The 15,496-nt window shown below is 31.9% G+C and overlaps 3 protein-coding genes across 6 annotated transcripts; 2 read left to right on the top strand and 1 right to left on the bottom strand.

The window, feature by feature from the left end:
* The first annotated feature begins 111 nt into the window (after nucleotides 1-111).
* On the top strand, nucleotides 112-1,416 carry LOC111418966 (uncharacterized). Its single transcript, XM_023051686.2, has one exon. It carries the CDS (start codon nucleotides 177-179, stop codon nucleotides 1,395-1,397), a length of 1,221 nt encoding a protein of 406 aa, XP_022907454.2. The 5' UTR covers nucleotides 112-176; the 3' UTR covers nucleotides 1,398-1,416.
* A 145-nt stretch (nucleotides 1,417-1,561) lies between these two features.
* On the top strand, nucleotides 1,562-11,838 carry LOC111418971 (uncharacterized). Of its 3 annotated transcripts, none has more exons than XM_023051691.2 (2): nucleotides 1,562-1,659; nucleotides 10,565-11,838. In XM_023051691.2, the coding sequence occupies exons 1-2, from the start codon at nucleotides 1,652-1,654 to the stop codon at nucleotides 11,781-11,783; spliced, it is 1,227 nt and encodes a 408-aa protein (XP_022907459.2). In that variant the 5' UTR covers nucleotides 1,562-1,651; the 3' UTR covers nucleotides 11,784-11,838. The 3 variants fall into 3 exon arrangements, with proteins under 3 accessions (XP_022907459.2, XP_022907461.2, XP_022907460.2); XM_023051693.2 differs by lacking the exon at nucleotides 1,562-1,659 and adding an exon at nucleotides 10,103-10,405; XM_023051692.2 differs by lacking the exon at nucleotides 1,562-1,659 and adding an exon at nucleotides 10,103-10,491.
* On the bottom strand, nucleotides 11,787-13,709 carry LOC111418972 (uncharacterized). Of its 2 annotated transcripts, XM_071193935.1 has the most exons (3): nucleotides 13,629-13,709; nucleotides 13,511-13,566; nucleotides 11,787-13,100 (listed from the first exon to the last, which is right to left on the bottom strand). In XM_071193935.1, the coding sequence occupies exon 3, from the start codon at nucleotides 13,071-13,073 to the stop codon at nucleotides 11,856-11,858; it is 1,218 nt and encodes a 405-aa protein (XP_071050036.1). In that variant the 5' UTR covers nucleotides 13,074-13,100; nucleotides 13,511-13,566; nucleotides 13,629-13,709; the 3' UTR covers nucleotides 11,787-11,855. The 2 variants fall into 2 exon arrangements, with proteins under 2 accessions (XP_071050036.1, XP_022907464.2); XM_023051696.2 differs by having other exon boundaries at nucleotides 13,511-13,675.
* Nucleotides 13,710-15,496: the final 1,787 nt, after the last annotated feature.

Genomic DNA, 15,496 nt, shown 5'->3' with positions numbered 1-15,496 from the left:
TATTTATCAAAAACAAAATCGTCATATCATCTTGGTTTTTTTTGATAATTGCTTGGTCATAGAATATTATTATCTAATCGTATAAAAATAGATACCCACATAAATAGGGACACACGAGAGAGTGAACCACTCAGAATCCAACGTTCAGATCGTTTCACTCGTTGCGGCATCTCATCATGAATGGTGACATTGAAATTAGAAATATAGAAAGTCTCTTTTCGGCTTTTTTAAAAAATGGGAAGAAATTCGTTTCGTACGAATACGAAAAGTTATTGCCGCCTGGTGAAAATTATGGTAGCATTATGTTAAAGTTAAAAGCAATTTTAAGTGGGGAAAACGGTGAAGAAGAAATTGTAAATTGTGTAGCAAAATTGGTGCCTCCAACTCCGTTCTTATGGAAAATGTTTAATACTCCGGTTACGTTCAAGAAAGAAATTGGGATGTATAAAATAATTGGACCTTTACTTAACGAGTTTGGGAGAGAACATGGTGTTGATAATTTATTTCCTCTCTTACCTGATTATGTCGGAGCAAGAATTTCATTGGATCCAGAATCGACCGAAGTTGATCACGACGCCGTTTTGGTTCTAAAGAATATTTTAGAAGATGGGTATGTTGTTGGTGATAGATTTAAGGGATTCGATAAAGAAACAACAAATATGTTTCTAAGGAGTTTAGCTGTGATGCATGCTTCAACCATAGCTTTAAAGTTAAAAAAACCAACTGCGTTTAAAGAAAAAATACATAAATTAATAGAAGTAAAAATGCCTGTGGAATTTAACGAAGAATCGATGCAAAAAGTTATGAAACAAATCCAAGAAGGTTTAAGCAGAAATGAGAGATGTCTACCTTACATAGAAAAAGTATTAACACATCTAGAAAAAGTAGGTGAATTAATGACAAGTGACCCCAGAGAACCTTTCGCTACTTTAGTTCACAACGATTTTTGGACGAATAACATGATGGTTAAATTTGAAAACGGGAAACCTGTGTCAACAAGATTCATTGATTTTCAAATCATTGAATACGATAACCCATTAAAAGATGTCTTATTCTTTTTGTACACAAGCACAAGACTGGATTTATTAGAATATGTTGACGATTTCCTCGACGAATATTACAAAGAATTTATATCCATATTAAAACGATTAGATTGTGAGACATCCCCGTTTTCAAAATCAGCGTTTTTCGATGAGATAAAAGCGGCTGCTGAAAAAGAATTAATCCACATCATTTTCATGTTACTACCTCTTTACACTAGAAAAGGAGAGGCGAAAGAACTGACGCAAATGAATGGCGAAAATGATATCTTCGTTGCGGGAAGTAGTCTCGACGATGGATATTATCCCAGATTACATTTTGTGGTATTAGATTTTTTTAAAAGATGTTGGATATAAATAAAGTTGTTATAAGAAATTGTACTGTTTTATTGAAATAACTACTTTATCAATGTTAAGAAATTGAGAATATGTAAAATATTTCCTTTTTTTTGTACAACAATAAGACTACGGCGTGAGTTTTAGAAATATGCATGACGTGAGTGTCGCATGAAATAAATATAAGTGCACTTACATGTAACTAATTTGACGCATTTCACGTTTATAGCATACACATGCACATAGTTAAAGTATTAAACGAAGTATTGTTTTAAATGATTTGGTAAGTACAATAATTATTAATTTAAATCAAAAATTTATATAAAATCAATTAAGAAAATATGTTGATTCTATTATAAAATCGCCTAAGGGGGTTCCATCATATCATGGAATTAGTATTCAATACGAAAAGGTTGATTGTAAAATGTTGATATTAAAGAAATACTGAAAATAAAACTTATAAAAGTAGACAAGTTGATGTAATTACGTCACCTTGAAGGTGATTTTATGATTTTTTACATGTTTCAACTAGCTTAATAGTAGAACAACTAAAATCTATAGAACAATATTTACTAAAATCAGGCCGCAATATAAAATAGTGATTAACAACCAACACTTAATCAGTTGAGAGCCATAAAACATTTAGTTCTGAACTCCTTGTATAATACAGAGGATATTGGTAATGAGTTTTATTATATAATGTTACTATTTTATTTAATGGTCTTCTCAGTTCCATAGAGAAACGCTTTATATTAAACAAAGGGTGACCAGAATATGCAGAGATATACAAACCAACACTTCTCAAAATTGATGGAGCATCCACTTTATTGTTTAGTATCTCATATAGATAACCAAGACTTATCACACCCCATCTGACTGACAATTTTGTCAAATCAAAATATCTCCGAGCGAATTCATAAGACTGAAAACCAATAAATCTATTGTTTGTAGGAAATATATTTAACCCTTTGTGTCCCGACGGTACTTTAAAGTACCAGTAGTTTTAAACACTAATTTTAAACTGTAGTTATCTATTCGGCACATTTAGAGCAGTCGGTACTTTCTACTATATTATTATACATCATTTTAAAGAAAAAGCTTTGAGCTTTAATTTAAAATAAGTCCTTAATTTCAATAAATACGGCTTCCAGGAATTTTTAAATTAGCATCTTTTTTGACACTTTTAGGTTATTCGAAAATGTAAGTTTTGTTTCAACATTTTTTCTCCCTATATTTTTCCAATCCAACCCAACAATTATAATACATCATTTTAAAGAGAAAGCTTTGAGCTTTAATTTAAAATAAGTTTCATTCCTTAATTTCAATAAAAATAGCTTCCAGGAATTTTTAAATTAGCATCTTTTTTGACACTTTTAGGTTATAAGAAATTGTAAGTTTTGTTTCAACATTTTTTCTCCCTGTATTTTTCCAATCCAACCCAACAATTATAATACATCATTTTAAAGAGAAAGCTTTGAGCTTTAATTTAAAATAAGTTTCATTCCTTAATTTCAATAAAAATAGCTTCCAAGAATTTTTAAATTAGCATCTTTTTTGACACTTTTAGGTTATAAGAAATTGTAAGTTTTGTTTCAACATTTTTTCTCCCTGTATTTTTCCAATCCAACCCAACAATTATAATACATCATTTTAAAGAGAAAGCTTTGAGCTTTAATTTAAAATAAGTTTCATTCCTTAATTTCAATAAAAATAGCTTCCAGGAATTTTTAAATTAGCATCTTTTTTGACACTTTTAGGTTATAAGAAATTGTAAGTTTTGTTTCAACATTTTTTCTCCCTGTATTTTTCCAATCCAACCCAACAATTATAATACATCATTTTAAAGAGAAAGCTTTGAGCTTTAATTTAAAATAAGTTTCATTCCTTAATTTCAATAAAAATAGCTTCCAAGAATTTTTAAATTAGCATCTTTTTTGACACTTTTAGGTTATAAGAAATTGTAAGTTTTGTTTCAACATTTTTTCTCCCTGTATTTTTCCAATCCAACCCAACAATTATAATACATCATTTTAAAGAGAAAGCTTTGAGCTTTAATTTAAAATAAGTTTCATTCCTTAATTTCAATAAAAATAGCTTCCAGGAATTTTTAAATTAGCATCTTTTTTGACACTTTTAGGTTATAAGAAATTGTAAGTTTTGTTTCAACATTTTTTCTCCCTGTATTTTTCCAATCCAACCCAACAATTATAATACATCATTTTAAAGAGAAAGCTTTGAGCTTTAATTTAAAATAAGTTTCATTCCTTAATTTCAATAAAAATAGCTTCCAAGAATTTTTAAATTAGCATCTTTTTTGACACTTTTAGGTTATAAGAAATTGTAAGTTTTGTTTCAACATTTTTTCTCCCTGTATTTTTCCAATCCAACCCAACAATTATAATACATCATTTTAAAGAGAAAGCTTTGAGCTTTAATTTAAAATAAGTTTCATTCCTTAATTTCAATAAAAATAGCTTCCAGGAATTTTTAAATTAGCATCTTTTTTGACACTTTTAGGTTATAAGAAATTGTAAGTTTTGTTTCAACATTTTTTCTCCCTGTATTTTTCCAATCCAACCCAACAATTATAATACATCATTTTAAAGAGAAAGCTTTGAGCTTTAATTTAAAATAAGTTTCATTCCTTAATTTCAATAAAAATAGCTTCCAGGAATTTTTAAATTAGCATCTTTTTTGACACTTTTAGGTTATAAGAAATTGTAAGTTTTGTTTCAACATGTTTTTTGTCAATATTTTTCCAATCCAACACAACAATTATTATACATCATTTTAAAGAGAAAGCTTTGAACTTTAATTTAAAATAAGTTTAATTCCTTAGTTTCAATAAATACGGCTTTCAGGAATTTTTAAATTAGCATCTTTTTTGACACTTTTAGGTTATTCGAAAATGTAAGTTTTGTTTCAACATTTTTTTTCTCTATATTTTTCCAATCCAACCCAACAATTATTATACATCATTTTAAAGAGAAAGCTTTGAGCTTTAATTTAAAATAAGTTTCATTCCTTAATTTCAATAAATGCGGCTTCCAGGAATTTTTAAATTAGCTTCTTTTTTGACACTTTTAGGTTATACGAAAATGTTAGTTTTAACTCAATACTCTTTTTCTCAATATTTTTCTAATTCAACCCATCGATTATTATACATCGATTTAAACAGAAAGCTTTAAGCTTCAATTTAAAATAAGTTTTATTTCTTAATTTCAATAAACACGGTTTCCAGGAATTTTTGAATTAAATTAAAATGTTATTCAAAGGCCTTTACTGAGTGTATTTTGATAGCGTTTTAATTCTGTCACAAAGTTTCAAACTGTTTGACTTCTTGGGACACAGAGGGTTAATAAATTTGGTTTGGCTTAAAAAGAATTTGGCTTATTCTTAATATTTTGTTCCACCTTAGCCGTGTAGCTATTGTATGCCAATGCCTTATGCTAGCTCTTAACTCCTTAAATTTACCCATATGGTATGCAGAAACGTTTTTAAATTTGTGTTGAAAGTTTTTAAATTTAATACTTTTTATTATATCATACTTAAACTAAACAGGACACTTCCTAGAACAAACCCTTTTCATTGGTGTATACTTTTCAATTATTTTTTAAGTATGCTGTAGAATGCATCTACAGAGTCATTCACGTTGTGAAACGAACTTAAAAACGAAAAGTCAATAGTACCTAAGTCTCGATAAATACCCAAAAAATCAGCTTTCCCAAAATCACGTATATATTTTTAGGAGTTAATACTATTTTATCTATATTAGAGTTTATCTGAATTTCTAATAAGGGATAATGACTATCCTCAACCGTGAGTGGATGATTACATTTATGGACACTGAGGTTCATATCGGAAATTATCAAATCCAGTGTTCCACCATTTCCAAAATCCCATTTTCAAAAGCTAATGAAATCCCCAATGTTATTATACTTAGTATTATTAATGGAATAAAAGTCAAACCCAATACTTGTAATTAATGGCAAGTTGAAATCACTCAAAAATATAAAGTTTGCTTCGTATGTCATATACGAATTAATCATTAAGTTTATAAATTCTTGGTACACTTCTGCATTACTAGACGGTCTGATATACAGGGAGTCTCAGCGAGACCGGTCATTAGACGTTTCTGGCGAAAATAAAAATTTGAAAATTCAGACTTAAGTATTATCAATTACGATCTCTTCGTCTAAAATATTTTCAGATTTCTTGCACTTCCGGTTATACCGGAAGCCGCCACCAACTTTATCTTTTTAAATGGAACACCCTGTATATTTTTACATATTTGGATTTGTCTGTTTTCAAGGTTTATAAATAACTTTACTTTTTGCAATTTGATTCGGTCGTTCTCGAGTTATTCGAATTTTTCCAGAAAAACCTGCTCCAGCAGACATTTGTTCAAAAAATCAGAAAACACTCAATTTTTGGGATATCAATTTAGGATTGCGAACATGCTTAAGCAACATGATGGAGTATGTTTTGGTGCCGAGAAGTGCGGTCTAGAACGTTTGATCACTTTACTACGGCACGTTAACTTTTCAAAATTTGGAAATACCATAACTTCATTTTTTTAAATGGCACCCCCCATATTTTATTTTTTAGTCGTCTTCGGTGTCTCATTATACATCTTTTATATCTCATATGACCCATATCTAATATTAATAGTTTGGGAGATAATTAGGGTTTTTTGAAAAATGCACACATATCATATGGATATTTAGCCTAGTGTGCCATGAAAAACAAGCCTTCTCAATGAGTTCTTGTCAAAGACTCACTTGTTTACGTCACTTGATGCATGTGAGCTAATAATTATCTGTTATGTCCCTTAATATTAGTACTGAAACGAGTTAAAATTGATAACAATAACAAAAGTAATATTTAACACAAATCAAGAAATTCTTAATTTATTTTTTTTGCATGAAAAGAGCGACAAAGTTCGTAGTATGATTCCCAGATCTTCTTTGGCAGCTCAAATTGAGGTGTTGGGACTGGGCTCGAAATAAGCCAAGGTATTCACCTCTTCCGTTGCATTATCTACTACATTTTTTGGTCAGTTTAACACGTGATTAATTCGTAAATGCAAAAAATTTGCTCTAAATTTACCTTTTGTCATCGGAGATAAATGTGGATAATTTTCATTAAACATTCTGCAAGTTCTACTACGAACTTTGTCGCACTTTTCGTGCACAAAAAATAAATTATGGATTTCTTCATTATTTACGTTATTAATATCCATTTTAACTGGTTTTAGACTCACAAGCATCAAACAACCTAAATTAGGCTTTGACGTTTATCAGTTAAGTCATTAAACATTTGTTTTCCATGGCACACTAGGTTAATATCCATATGATATGTGAGCATTTTTCAAAAAACCCTAATTATTTCTCAAACTATTAATGTTAGGCATAGGACATATGGAATATAAAAGATGTAAAATGAGACGCCGAAGACGACTAAGTAATAAAATATGGGGGGTGCCATTTAAAAAAATGAAGTTATGGTGCTTCCAAATTTCGAAAAGTTAACGTATCATAGTAAAGTGACCAAACGATCTAGACAGCCGTTCTCGGCACCAAAACATACTCCATTATGTTGTTTAAGCATGTTCTGAATCCTAAATTGATATCTCAAAAATAGAGTGTTCTATGATTTTTTGAACAAATGTCTGCTGGAGCAAATTTTTCTAGAAAAATTCGAATAACTCGAGAATTGCTGGTTCAAATTGCAAAAAGTAAAGTTATTTATAAACCTTCAAAACAGACAAATTCAAATATGTAAAAATATACAGGGTGTTCCATTTAAAAAAATAAAGTAGGTGGCGACTTCCGGTACAACCGGAAGTGCTAGAAATCTGAAAATATTTTAGATGAAGAGAACGTAATTGATAATACTTAAGTCTGCATTCTCAAATTTTTTGTTTGGCTAGAACCCCAGAAACGTCTAATGACCGGTCTCGCTGAGACACCCTGTATGATACCACTAATATTATCAACATATTCCAAAGTTTATCCTAACTGCTTGTATTTCAAGTTCAGTTTCCAAACGGATGATACGTGCAGTATACTTAGTTTTGAAAGATTACCACAACCAGCGGCCAAAGTCACCCATGAAAACCAATAAAAGCGCATGGATTACTTTGGCCACCCACGTTTATAGATTTGAAGGCGGCTTTTGATAAGGTGGATAGGGGGAAGTTGTGGGAGGAGATGGGGAGGAGGGTGATAACGGAACACCTAATTGTGAGAGTGAAGGAAATATACATGGAGACGATGGCTAGGATAAAAGTGGGAGATAAGCAGAGCGACGTGTTCTGGACGACGAAGGGACTGAGGCAGGGATGTCCGCTGAGCCCAAGTGACCCATGTCTGTTTGCACTGTATACGGCGGACCTGGAGGAAAGATTGGGGAAGGGGCAGATGGGAGGATTGGTGGTGGGAGGTAGAAAGGTGCATATGTTAGCATACGCGGATGACATCGTGGTCATGGCGAGAGAAGCAGTGGAGATGAAGGAGATGATAAAGACATTGGAAAGATATTTTAGGGGGAAGGGGCTGGAAGTAAATGTGGGAAAGACAAGGATGATGAAGTTTTGTAAGGGTGGGAGAAAAAGAACAGAAAACTGGAGATGGGAGGGAAAGGAGATCGAGGAGGTTAGGGAGTATACTTACTTGGGGTATGTGTTTAGGGAGGATAACAGGGAGGGGTCGGATGTGATAGCTATGGCAAAAAAGACGAATAAGGTGATGGGACAAGTATGGGGTTGGGGGAAGAGAGTCTTTGGAAGGAATGTGGCAGCGAGGAAGATTATGTTTGAAGCTCTGGTTAGCAGTGTGATGATGTATGGGGCAGAGGTATGGGGATGGAGGGAGCAGGGACCGCTGGAGGACGTGCAGGCTAGATATTGGAGATGGGTGCTTGGGGTGGCGAGAGAAACACCGGGGTATATAGTGAGGGAAGAGGTAAAGGTGGATAAGGTCAGGGTGGAGGCGGGCAGGAGGGCAGTGAAATATGAAGAAAGAATAGAAGGGAGGCCAAGCTGCGGGATCCTGGGGGAGTGTTGGAGGGAAATTAGAGAGGGAAAGGTCAGATATGGGAAAGGACACAGAGACAACTATTATAGACGAGCGGGCTACTCGGTAACGGAGATAAATAGTAGACGAAGGGTGGGTAGGGAGATGTGGAGGGAGTTGAGAGACAGGGACCGAGATGTGCAGAGACAGGAAAGAAGGACACAAATAAAAGAGGGAAGGTATAACGAAAGATACAGGGACATAATTACGGAGGGGCTGCCTAGATACTTGTTATTGGAAAGAGATGAGGAAGGGAAAAAGTTGGTGGCTAGGTTCCGTTGTGGAAACGAGGAGAGAGCCAACAAATACTGGATGGCCGATGAGGAGATGTGGTGTAGGCTGTGCAGGGAGGAATGGGAAACGTTAGAACACATGCTGAATGGGTGCAGTGAGTTGAGGGAGGAGGAGATGGACCGAAGGCAGATCTTAGGAGAGGGGGGAAAGGGGAAACGATGGATGAGAATGGTGATGGGGGTGAGGAGACAAAGGGATGGGTGAGGGGATGATTGGGCCGAGGAGCCGAGGGCGTGGAAATGGAGGAAGAGGGTAGCGAGTGAAAGTAATATTTGAATAATGTAAAGAATTGTAAACAATTACTGTATACAATAAACTCTTAATAATAATACTTTGGCCACCCTTTAGCAGCTAAGCGTGAACGTTTGACTTGATGGCATATGAACAGAAATCTGTGATAGAGACCTACGAATGTCTCCTTTGATCCCCCGATCATAAATAGCCGTAGTTTCGTTTGTAAATGAGGGATCAATTTTTTCTCATATTCATAGTTTTGAGTTCCTTATAGTATGTATGAGTCAAGTTTCAGAAATCGGCCAAAGCCACCCAGCATGAATACCTCATCTCACTGTTTTTGGTTAATCCTCTTTGGCAACTTTTTTCTCTCCACTCTTGCCACATATCACATATAACCGTTGTAGTCTGATAAAATTTGAAAATGAATATTCTAGCCTCCTCAAATTCTGTTTTACTTTCTCTTGTTCTTCATCGCCTTTTTGAATTTTGAATCAAACCTGTTTCATTTGCTTTTATCGCCAGTGTTGTTTGATTTAATTCCTTTATCAATCAATTACTGATTGATGTAGATATTGTAGATGCCCTTTTTGTTTTTGTTTTTTCGTTTCTCGTTTAAATCTTTTTTATCTTCTGGTAACTTTAGTTTCTCAATATCCAATTTTTCTATTTGTGTCTAATCTTTCCGAATCCTCTCCAAACCTTCTCAATTTCTACCTGTTCAAAATATCCAGTAACGGAAGATACGAGCTTTAAGAGCATAGTCTTCGTGAATAAAGTACCACCAAATTCAATCAGAACTAAACAAATATTTGATTAACATTAAAAATTCAAAACAAAGACAATTAAATTTTCATTTTTCCTAGAATATCTAAGATGACTTTACGAAACAATATAAAACTGTAATTCACACCAAACGATGACGCATACATTTATTAGAATCGTAATGAGATGTCAAGGTTATTGGTAATATTAAATAATTTTTATATTTCCCAGAATTTTTTTGCTAAATTAACTATTTATTGTTTATTTGAAAAGACTTTTCTTGATAGTATTTTAACAATTATTTTTTTAACAGGTATATAATAGAATATATTTTAATAAATAATGTATTTTACGAGTTTATACTTAAGTGGGATTATTTGCATAATGCAAATCGTGTTGCGGTGCATCGATTACAATTTCTCGGTACTCGAAAATCAATCTTAAATGAAACAAAAAATGACTCCCCGCGTAGTTATTGTCTACGTTTTGGCTTATTATATAAATAACAAGTGCAAAAATAGAACATAAAGTTACGATCTTCCCTGGTATATAAGTCACTTCATTGTTATTAATTTTTCGAGTACCGACAATGAAATGAAACAAGCTACTTTTATTAACACTAATAGAAATTTCCTTCCATTAGTTAGAGGTTCAACTTGGGTAATTATATCGCAGCGCTCTATTTAACCTTTGGAATCCGATTTTTTGTTATCATAACGATTATTACTTTTTTATCTCATTTCTATGTAATTTAAAACTTAATCGATATGATTCTAAATTTATTTAATATCCTGTTTGATTAATTTTTTTTTATTTTAGTGTCATGGAAATTCAGAATATAAAAGATTTAATCGGGCCACTTCTAAAAGGTAACAAGAAGTATTTATCTCACGAACAAGAAAAATTATTGCAAGTCGGCGAAAATTACGGAAGTGTAATTTTAAAACTTGTGGTTTATTGCGAGGATGAGAACGGGAAAAAAGAAGAACATCATTGTATAGCGAAATTAGTCCCGCCAAGTAGTTACATACAAAAGATTTTTAAAACGAAAATTACTTTTAAAAAGGAAATTAGAATATACGACACAATAATTCCGTTGTTACGTTCTTTCGGTGAAGAGCACGGCTTAAAAAATCTTCTCCCATTTTTTGGGAAATACATCGGATCAAGAATATCATTAAACCCAAAATCTGTTGATGTGGATAATGATGCGGCTTTAATTTTAAGGAATCTTAGTTATGATGGTTACGTTGTTTGCGATAGATTCATCGGGTTTAATAAAGAAACCATGGAATTGTTGCTAAAAGATTTAGCGACTATGCATGCAACTACAATCGGTTATAAATTACAAAAACCAGAAGAATTTAATCAAAAAATCTTACCCCATTTTTTTGGAACTATGGATTGGGATTATAATGATATAACCATAGAGAAATATCAAGATCAATATGGTGCAGTTTTAGAAAAAGATCCTAATTGTTCCCATTTACGCCAAAAAGTTTTACATTCCATGAACAAAGCTGGTTGTTATTATGGTTCTAAACCACGCGAACCCTTCGCTACAATGATCCATCAAGATTTATGGGTCAACAATATGATGTTGAAATTCATTGATGGGAAACCAATTTCCAGCAAATTCATCGATTTCCAAATAATGGCTTATGGTAATCCAGCATGTGATGTTCTATTTTTAATTTATACAAGTGCCCAAATAGATTTATTACACTTAGTGGATGATTTCGTCAAAATTTATTTCGACCACTTTATTACAATCCTCAAAAATTTACATTGCGACATCTCCAACTTTACTTTTGAAGCTTTCCAAAACGAGATGTACACCGCAGCAACCGATTTTACCTTCGTTCATATTTTATACATGTTGGCAATTACTAACACTTTAACGGGAAAAGCTAAAGACATCACTGAAATGACTGGGCATGAAGACTGCGTTGTACCCAACGAGAATTTGCACGAACTTTTTTATCGGAGACTTCTTGTTGTTGTTAAGGAGTTTGGAAGGAAAGGATGGATTCCATAGCCGTTTTATTTTTATTATTGAATTTATTAATTTTGAATAAATCATTTAAACAATATTAGTTAGAATTATTTATTATATCCAACCTCTTTTTGCAAAGTCTTCAATTATAAGAGAAAATCTAATTTGTCCATTTGGATGAATATCTTTAAGTGAAGGTACGATATCTGCACGAGTCTTAATATCTTTTAACTCAACTGCTTTTCCTTTTTCGGTAAAAACCGGGTGAATAAAAAACAAACATCGACCAAACTCAGTTTCTTTGGCAGCATCACCAACTTGTTGCAAAAATGCATCGAATGTAAACGGAGTTGAATCGCAGTTTAATGTTTTCAATGTATCAATAAAGTGATTATAATAAATTAATAAGAAATCATCGACGAATTGTAATAATTCCATTTGGGCACTTGTATAAAGAAAGAAAATAACATCTCTTCCTGGATTTCCATATTCCGCAACTTGGAAATCGAGTAATTTTATTGATGTTAAGTTTTCATTAATGGTTTTTGTTAATATGTTATTAGTCCAAAGATCGCCGTGTATAAAAGTACCAAATAATTCATTTGGTGTTCGATTTTGGCATAAACTATTGATTCCCCGCCGATAACCGCTAATCATTCTTTCGGATAAATGATGCAATTTAGGATAATTCTCAAGAAATTTCATGAAACAATCGAGTTGAAGCTTTTTGGTTTGCTCGTTTATTTTAGATACAAAACATTTTCCAATGTGGGCCAATACTTTGTTTTGGAACTCTTCCGGTTTAGCACGTTTATATGCAATGGTTGTTGCATGAAGTGTTGCTAAACTTTTAATTATCATTATTACAGCGTTTTTATCGAAACCCACAAATCTATTTTCAAGTTTATATCCTTTTTCTTGTAAATTCTCCATTAATATTATTGCGTCGTCATCTACGTCGTTACTGTTGGGATTTAATGTAACCCTTGAATTGTAATGTTCAGCGAAAAATGGTAAGATACATTTTATATTGTGTTCTTTTCCAAATTGATTCAACAATGGTACAATTGTTTTATAAACGGAGATTTCTTTCTTGAACGTTGACAACGTCTGAAACATATCCCATAAAACTCCTCTTGGTGGAACCAATTTTGCAACACACTTTATTATTTTTTGTTTTCCATTCTTATCTTCGATCACCAAGTTAACTTTTAACATTGTACTACCGTAATTTTCTCCGGCCGATAGTAATTTATCTTGAGTAAAATTCACCAATCTTTCATCTTTTTGTAAATATGATTCTAATAATTGCTCAATGTGACGTATTTCCATTGTAAATCAATTGATGCAGTATCTCGACTAAACAGAATTCAAAACATAGTTGTTTTTATATTGATATTGCGTATCTATTTTAAATGCAGTTGGAATTCTTATCACTAAATACGTGTTGTTGTGTAGTTTACAATATTTGTTATTAAAAACAAGAATCATTCACCAGACGGAAATAAAAACGGTGTTTATTCACCTTTTATAAAGCAAAACTTAAAAATAAACGTAATTAATTACTTAAGTAGTTATTAATGATTATATATTTCTATTTATTAAACACAACCAAGTATAATGGGTTGCGTAAAACCGATCAGAATATTACTTTTTCTTGTTATTGGTTGTGCAGACTGAAACCAATAATAATTTTCCATTTTTTTCGTGATTAGAACCAAACTGGCTTCATATAGGTATAAAAAACCAACTTATTGGTAGGTACATACATCAATTTTTTTCTTGTCCTCTAATACGCACAACGAATAGGATGTGTAGGCGAGTTCTTAGAATAGATGACAAAGAATTTTTTATTTTCATCTTCCAATAAACTGAATAATAACTCACCGTAATCAATCTTAACTAACTTAGGTGTAAGTTATGCTATGTGCGGATAAGTTGGCTATGTGAGGCCAACTTCAAGACAATCTCGCATAACTTAAGTGATATACAGCTGTCTCAAAATTAACGATATTATTACTTAATAATTCCCATCTGGTTATTTGTCCGTCGTTTTTGGGATATATGACTAAAACAGAGGATTCTAATTTTCATATTAATGAATATTTCTCTACATTGATGCATCTGAGAGCAAAAGTGTTATAAAGTAATGTGTTAAGGGTTAAATTTGCTACAACTTTTATTCTAAAAATTTTTCTGTATCATGCTCGGACTACCAATTCTTTCCATTAACCACTTTTGAAACTACGAATTTTTCTAATTTTCATATTTTCGAATATTTCTCTACATTGATGCATCTGAGAGCAAAAGTGTTATGAAGTAATGTGTTAAGGGTAAAATTTGCTACAACTTTTGTTCTAAAAGTTTTTCTGTATCATGATCCTAATACCGTTTTTTTTATTAACCATTTGTGAAACTACGAATTCTTCTAATTTTCATATTTTCGAATATTTATCTACATTGATGCATCTGAGAGCAAAAGTGTTATAAAGTAATGTGTTAAGCGTAAAATTTGCTACAACTTTTGTCCTAAAAGTTTTTCTGTATCATGCTTGGAGGAATACCGTTTTTCCATTAACCACTTTTGAAACTACGAATTTTTCTAATTTTCATATTTTCGAATATTTCTCTACATTGATGCATCTGAGAGCAAAAGTGTTATGAAGTAATGTGTTAAGGGTAAAATTTGCTACAACTTTTGTTCTAAAAGTTTTTCTGTATCATGATCCTAATACCGTTTTTTTTATTAACCATTTGTGAAACTACGAATTCTTCTAATTTTCATATTTTCGAATATTTATCTACATTGATGCATCTGAGAGCAAAAGTGTTATAAAGTAATGTGTTAAGCGTAAAATTTGCTACAACTTTTGTCCTAAAAGTTTTTCTGTATCATGCTTGGAGGAATACCGTTTTTCCATTAACCACTTTTGAAACTACGAATTTTTCTAATTTTCATATTTTCGAATATTTCTCTACATTGATGCATCTGAGAGCAAAAGTGTTATGAAGTAATGTGTTAAGGGTAAAATTTGCTACAACTTTTGTTCTAAAAGTTTTTCTGTATCATGATCCTAATACCGTTTTTTTTATTAACCATTTGTGAAACTACGAATTCTTCTAATTTTCATATTTTCGAATATTTATCTACATTGATGCATCTGAGAGCAAAAGTGTTATAAAGTAATGTGTTAAGCGTAAAATTTGCTACAACTTTTGTCCTAAAAGTTTTTCTGTATCATGCTTGGAGGAATACCGTTTTTTCATTAACCACTTTTGAAACTACGAATTCTTCTAATTTTCATATTTTCAAATATTTCTCTATATTAATGCATCTGAGAGCAAAAGTGTTATAAAGTAATGTGTTAAGGGTTAAATTTATTACAATTTTTGTTCTAAAAGTTTTTCTGTATCATGCTTAGAATACCGTTTTTTTCTCCATTAACCACTTTTGAAACTACAAATTCTTCTAATTTTCATATTTTCAAATATTTCTCTATATTAATGCATCTGAGAGCAAAAATGTTATAAAGTAATGTGTTAAGGATTAAATTTTCTACAACTTTTATTCTAAAAGTTTATCTGTATCATGCTTGGAATACCGATTTTTTCCATTAGCAACTTGTGAAACTACGAATTCTTCTAATTTTCATATTTTCGAATATTTCTCTACATTGATGCATCTGAGAGCAAAAGTGTTATAAAGTAATGTGTTAAGGGTTAAATTTGCTACAACTTTTGTTCTAAAAGTTTTT

This window comes from Onthophagus taurus, chromosome 2 (assembly GCF_036711975.1).
Source record: "Onthophagus taurus isolate NC chromosome 2, IU_Otau_3.0, whole genome shotgun sequence".
In the NCBI taxonomy this organism is placed as follows: domain Eukaryota; kingdom Metazoa; phylum Arthropoda; class Insecta; order Coleoptera; family Scarabaeidae; genus Onthophagus; species Onthophagus taurus.
Note: the sequence above shows the minus strand (reverse complement) of the source record. Positions and strands in the feature narration are given on the sequence as shown.

Bases quoted from the DNA above. Each gene is read 5' to 3' on its own strand.
- LOC111418966 (XM_023051686.2), top strand. From the start codon at position 177: ATGAATGGTGACATTGAAATTAGAAATATAGAAAGTCTCTTTTCGGCT.
- LOC111418972 (XM_071193935.1), bottom strand. From the start codon at position 13,073: ATGGAAATACGTCACATTGAGCAATTATTAGAATCATATTTACAAAAA.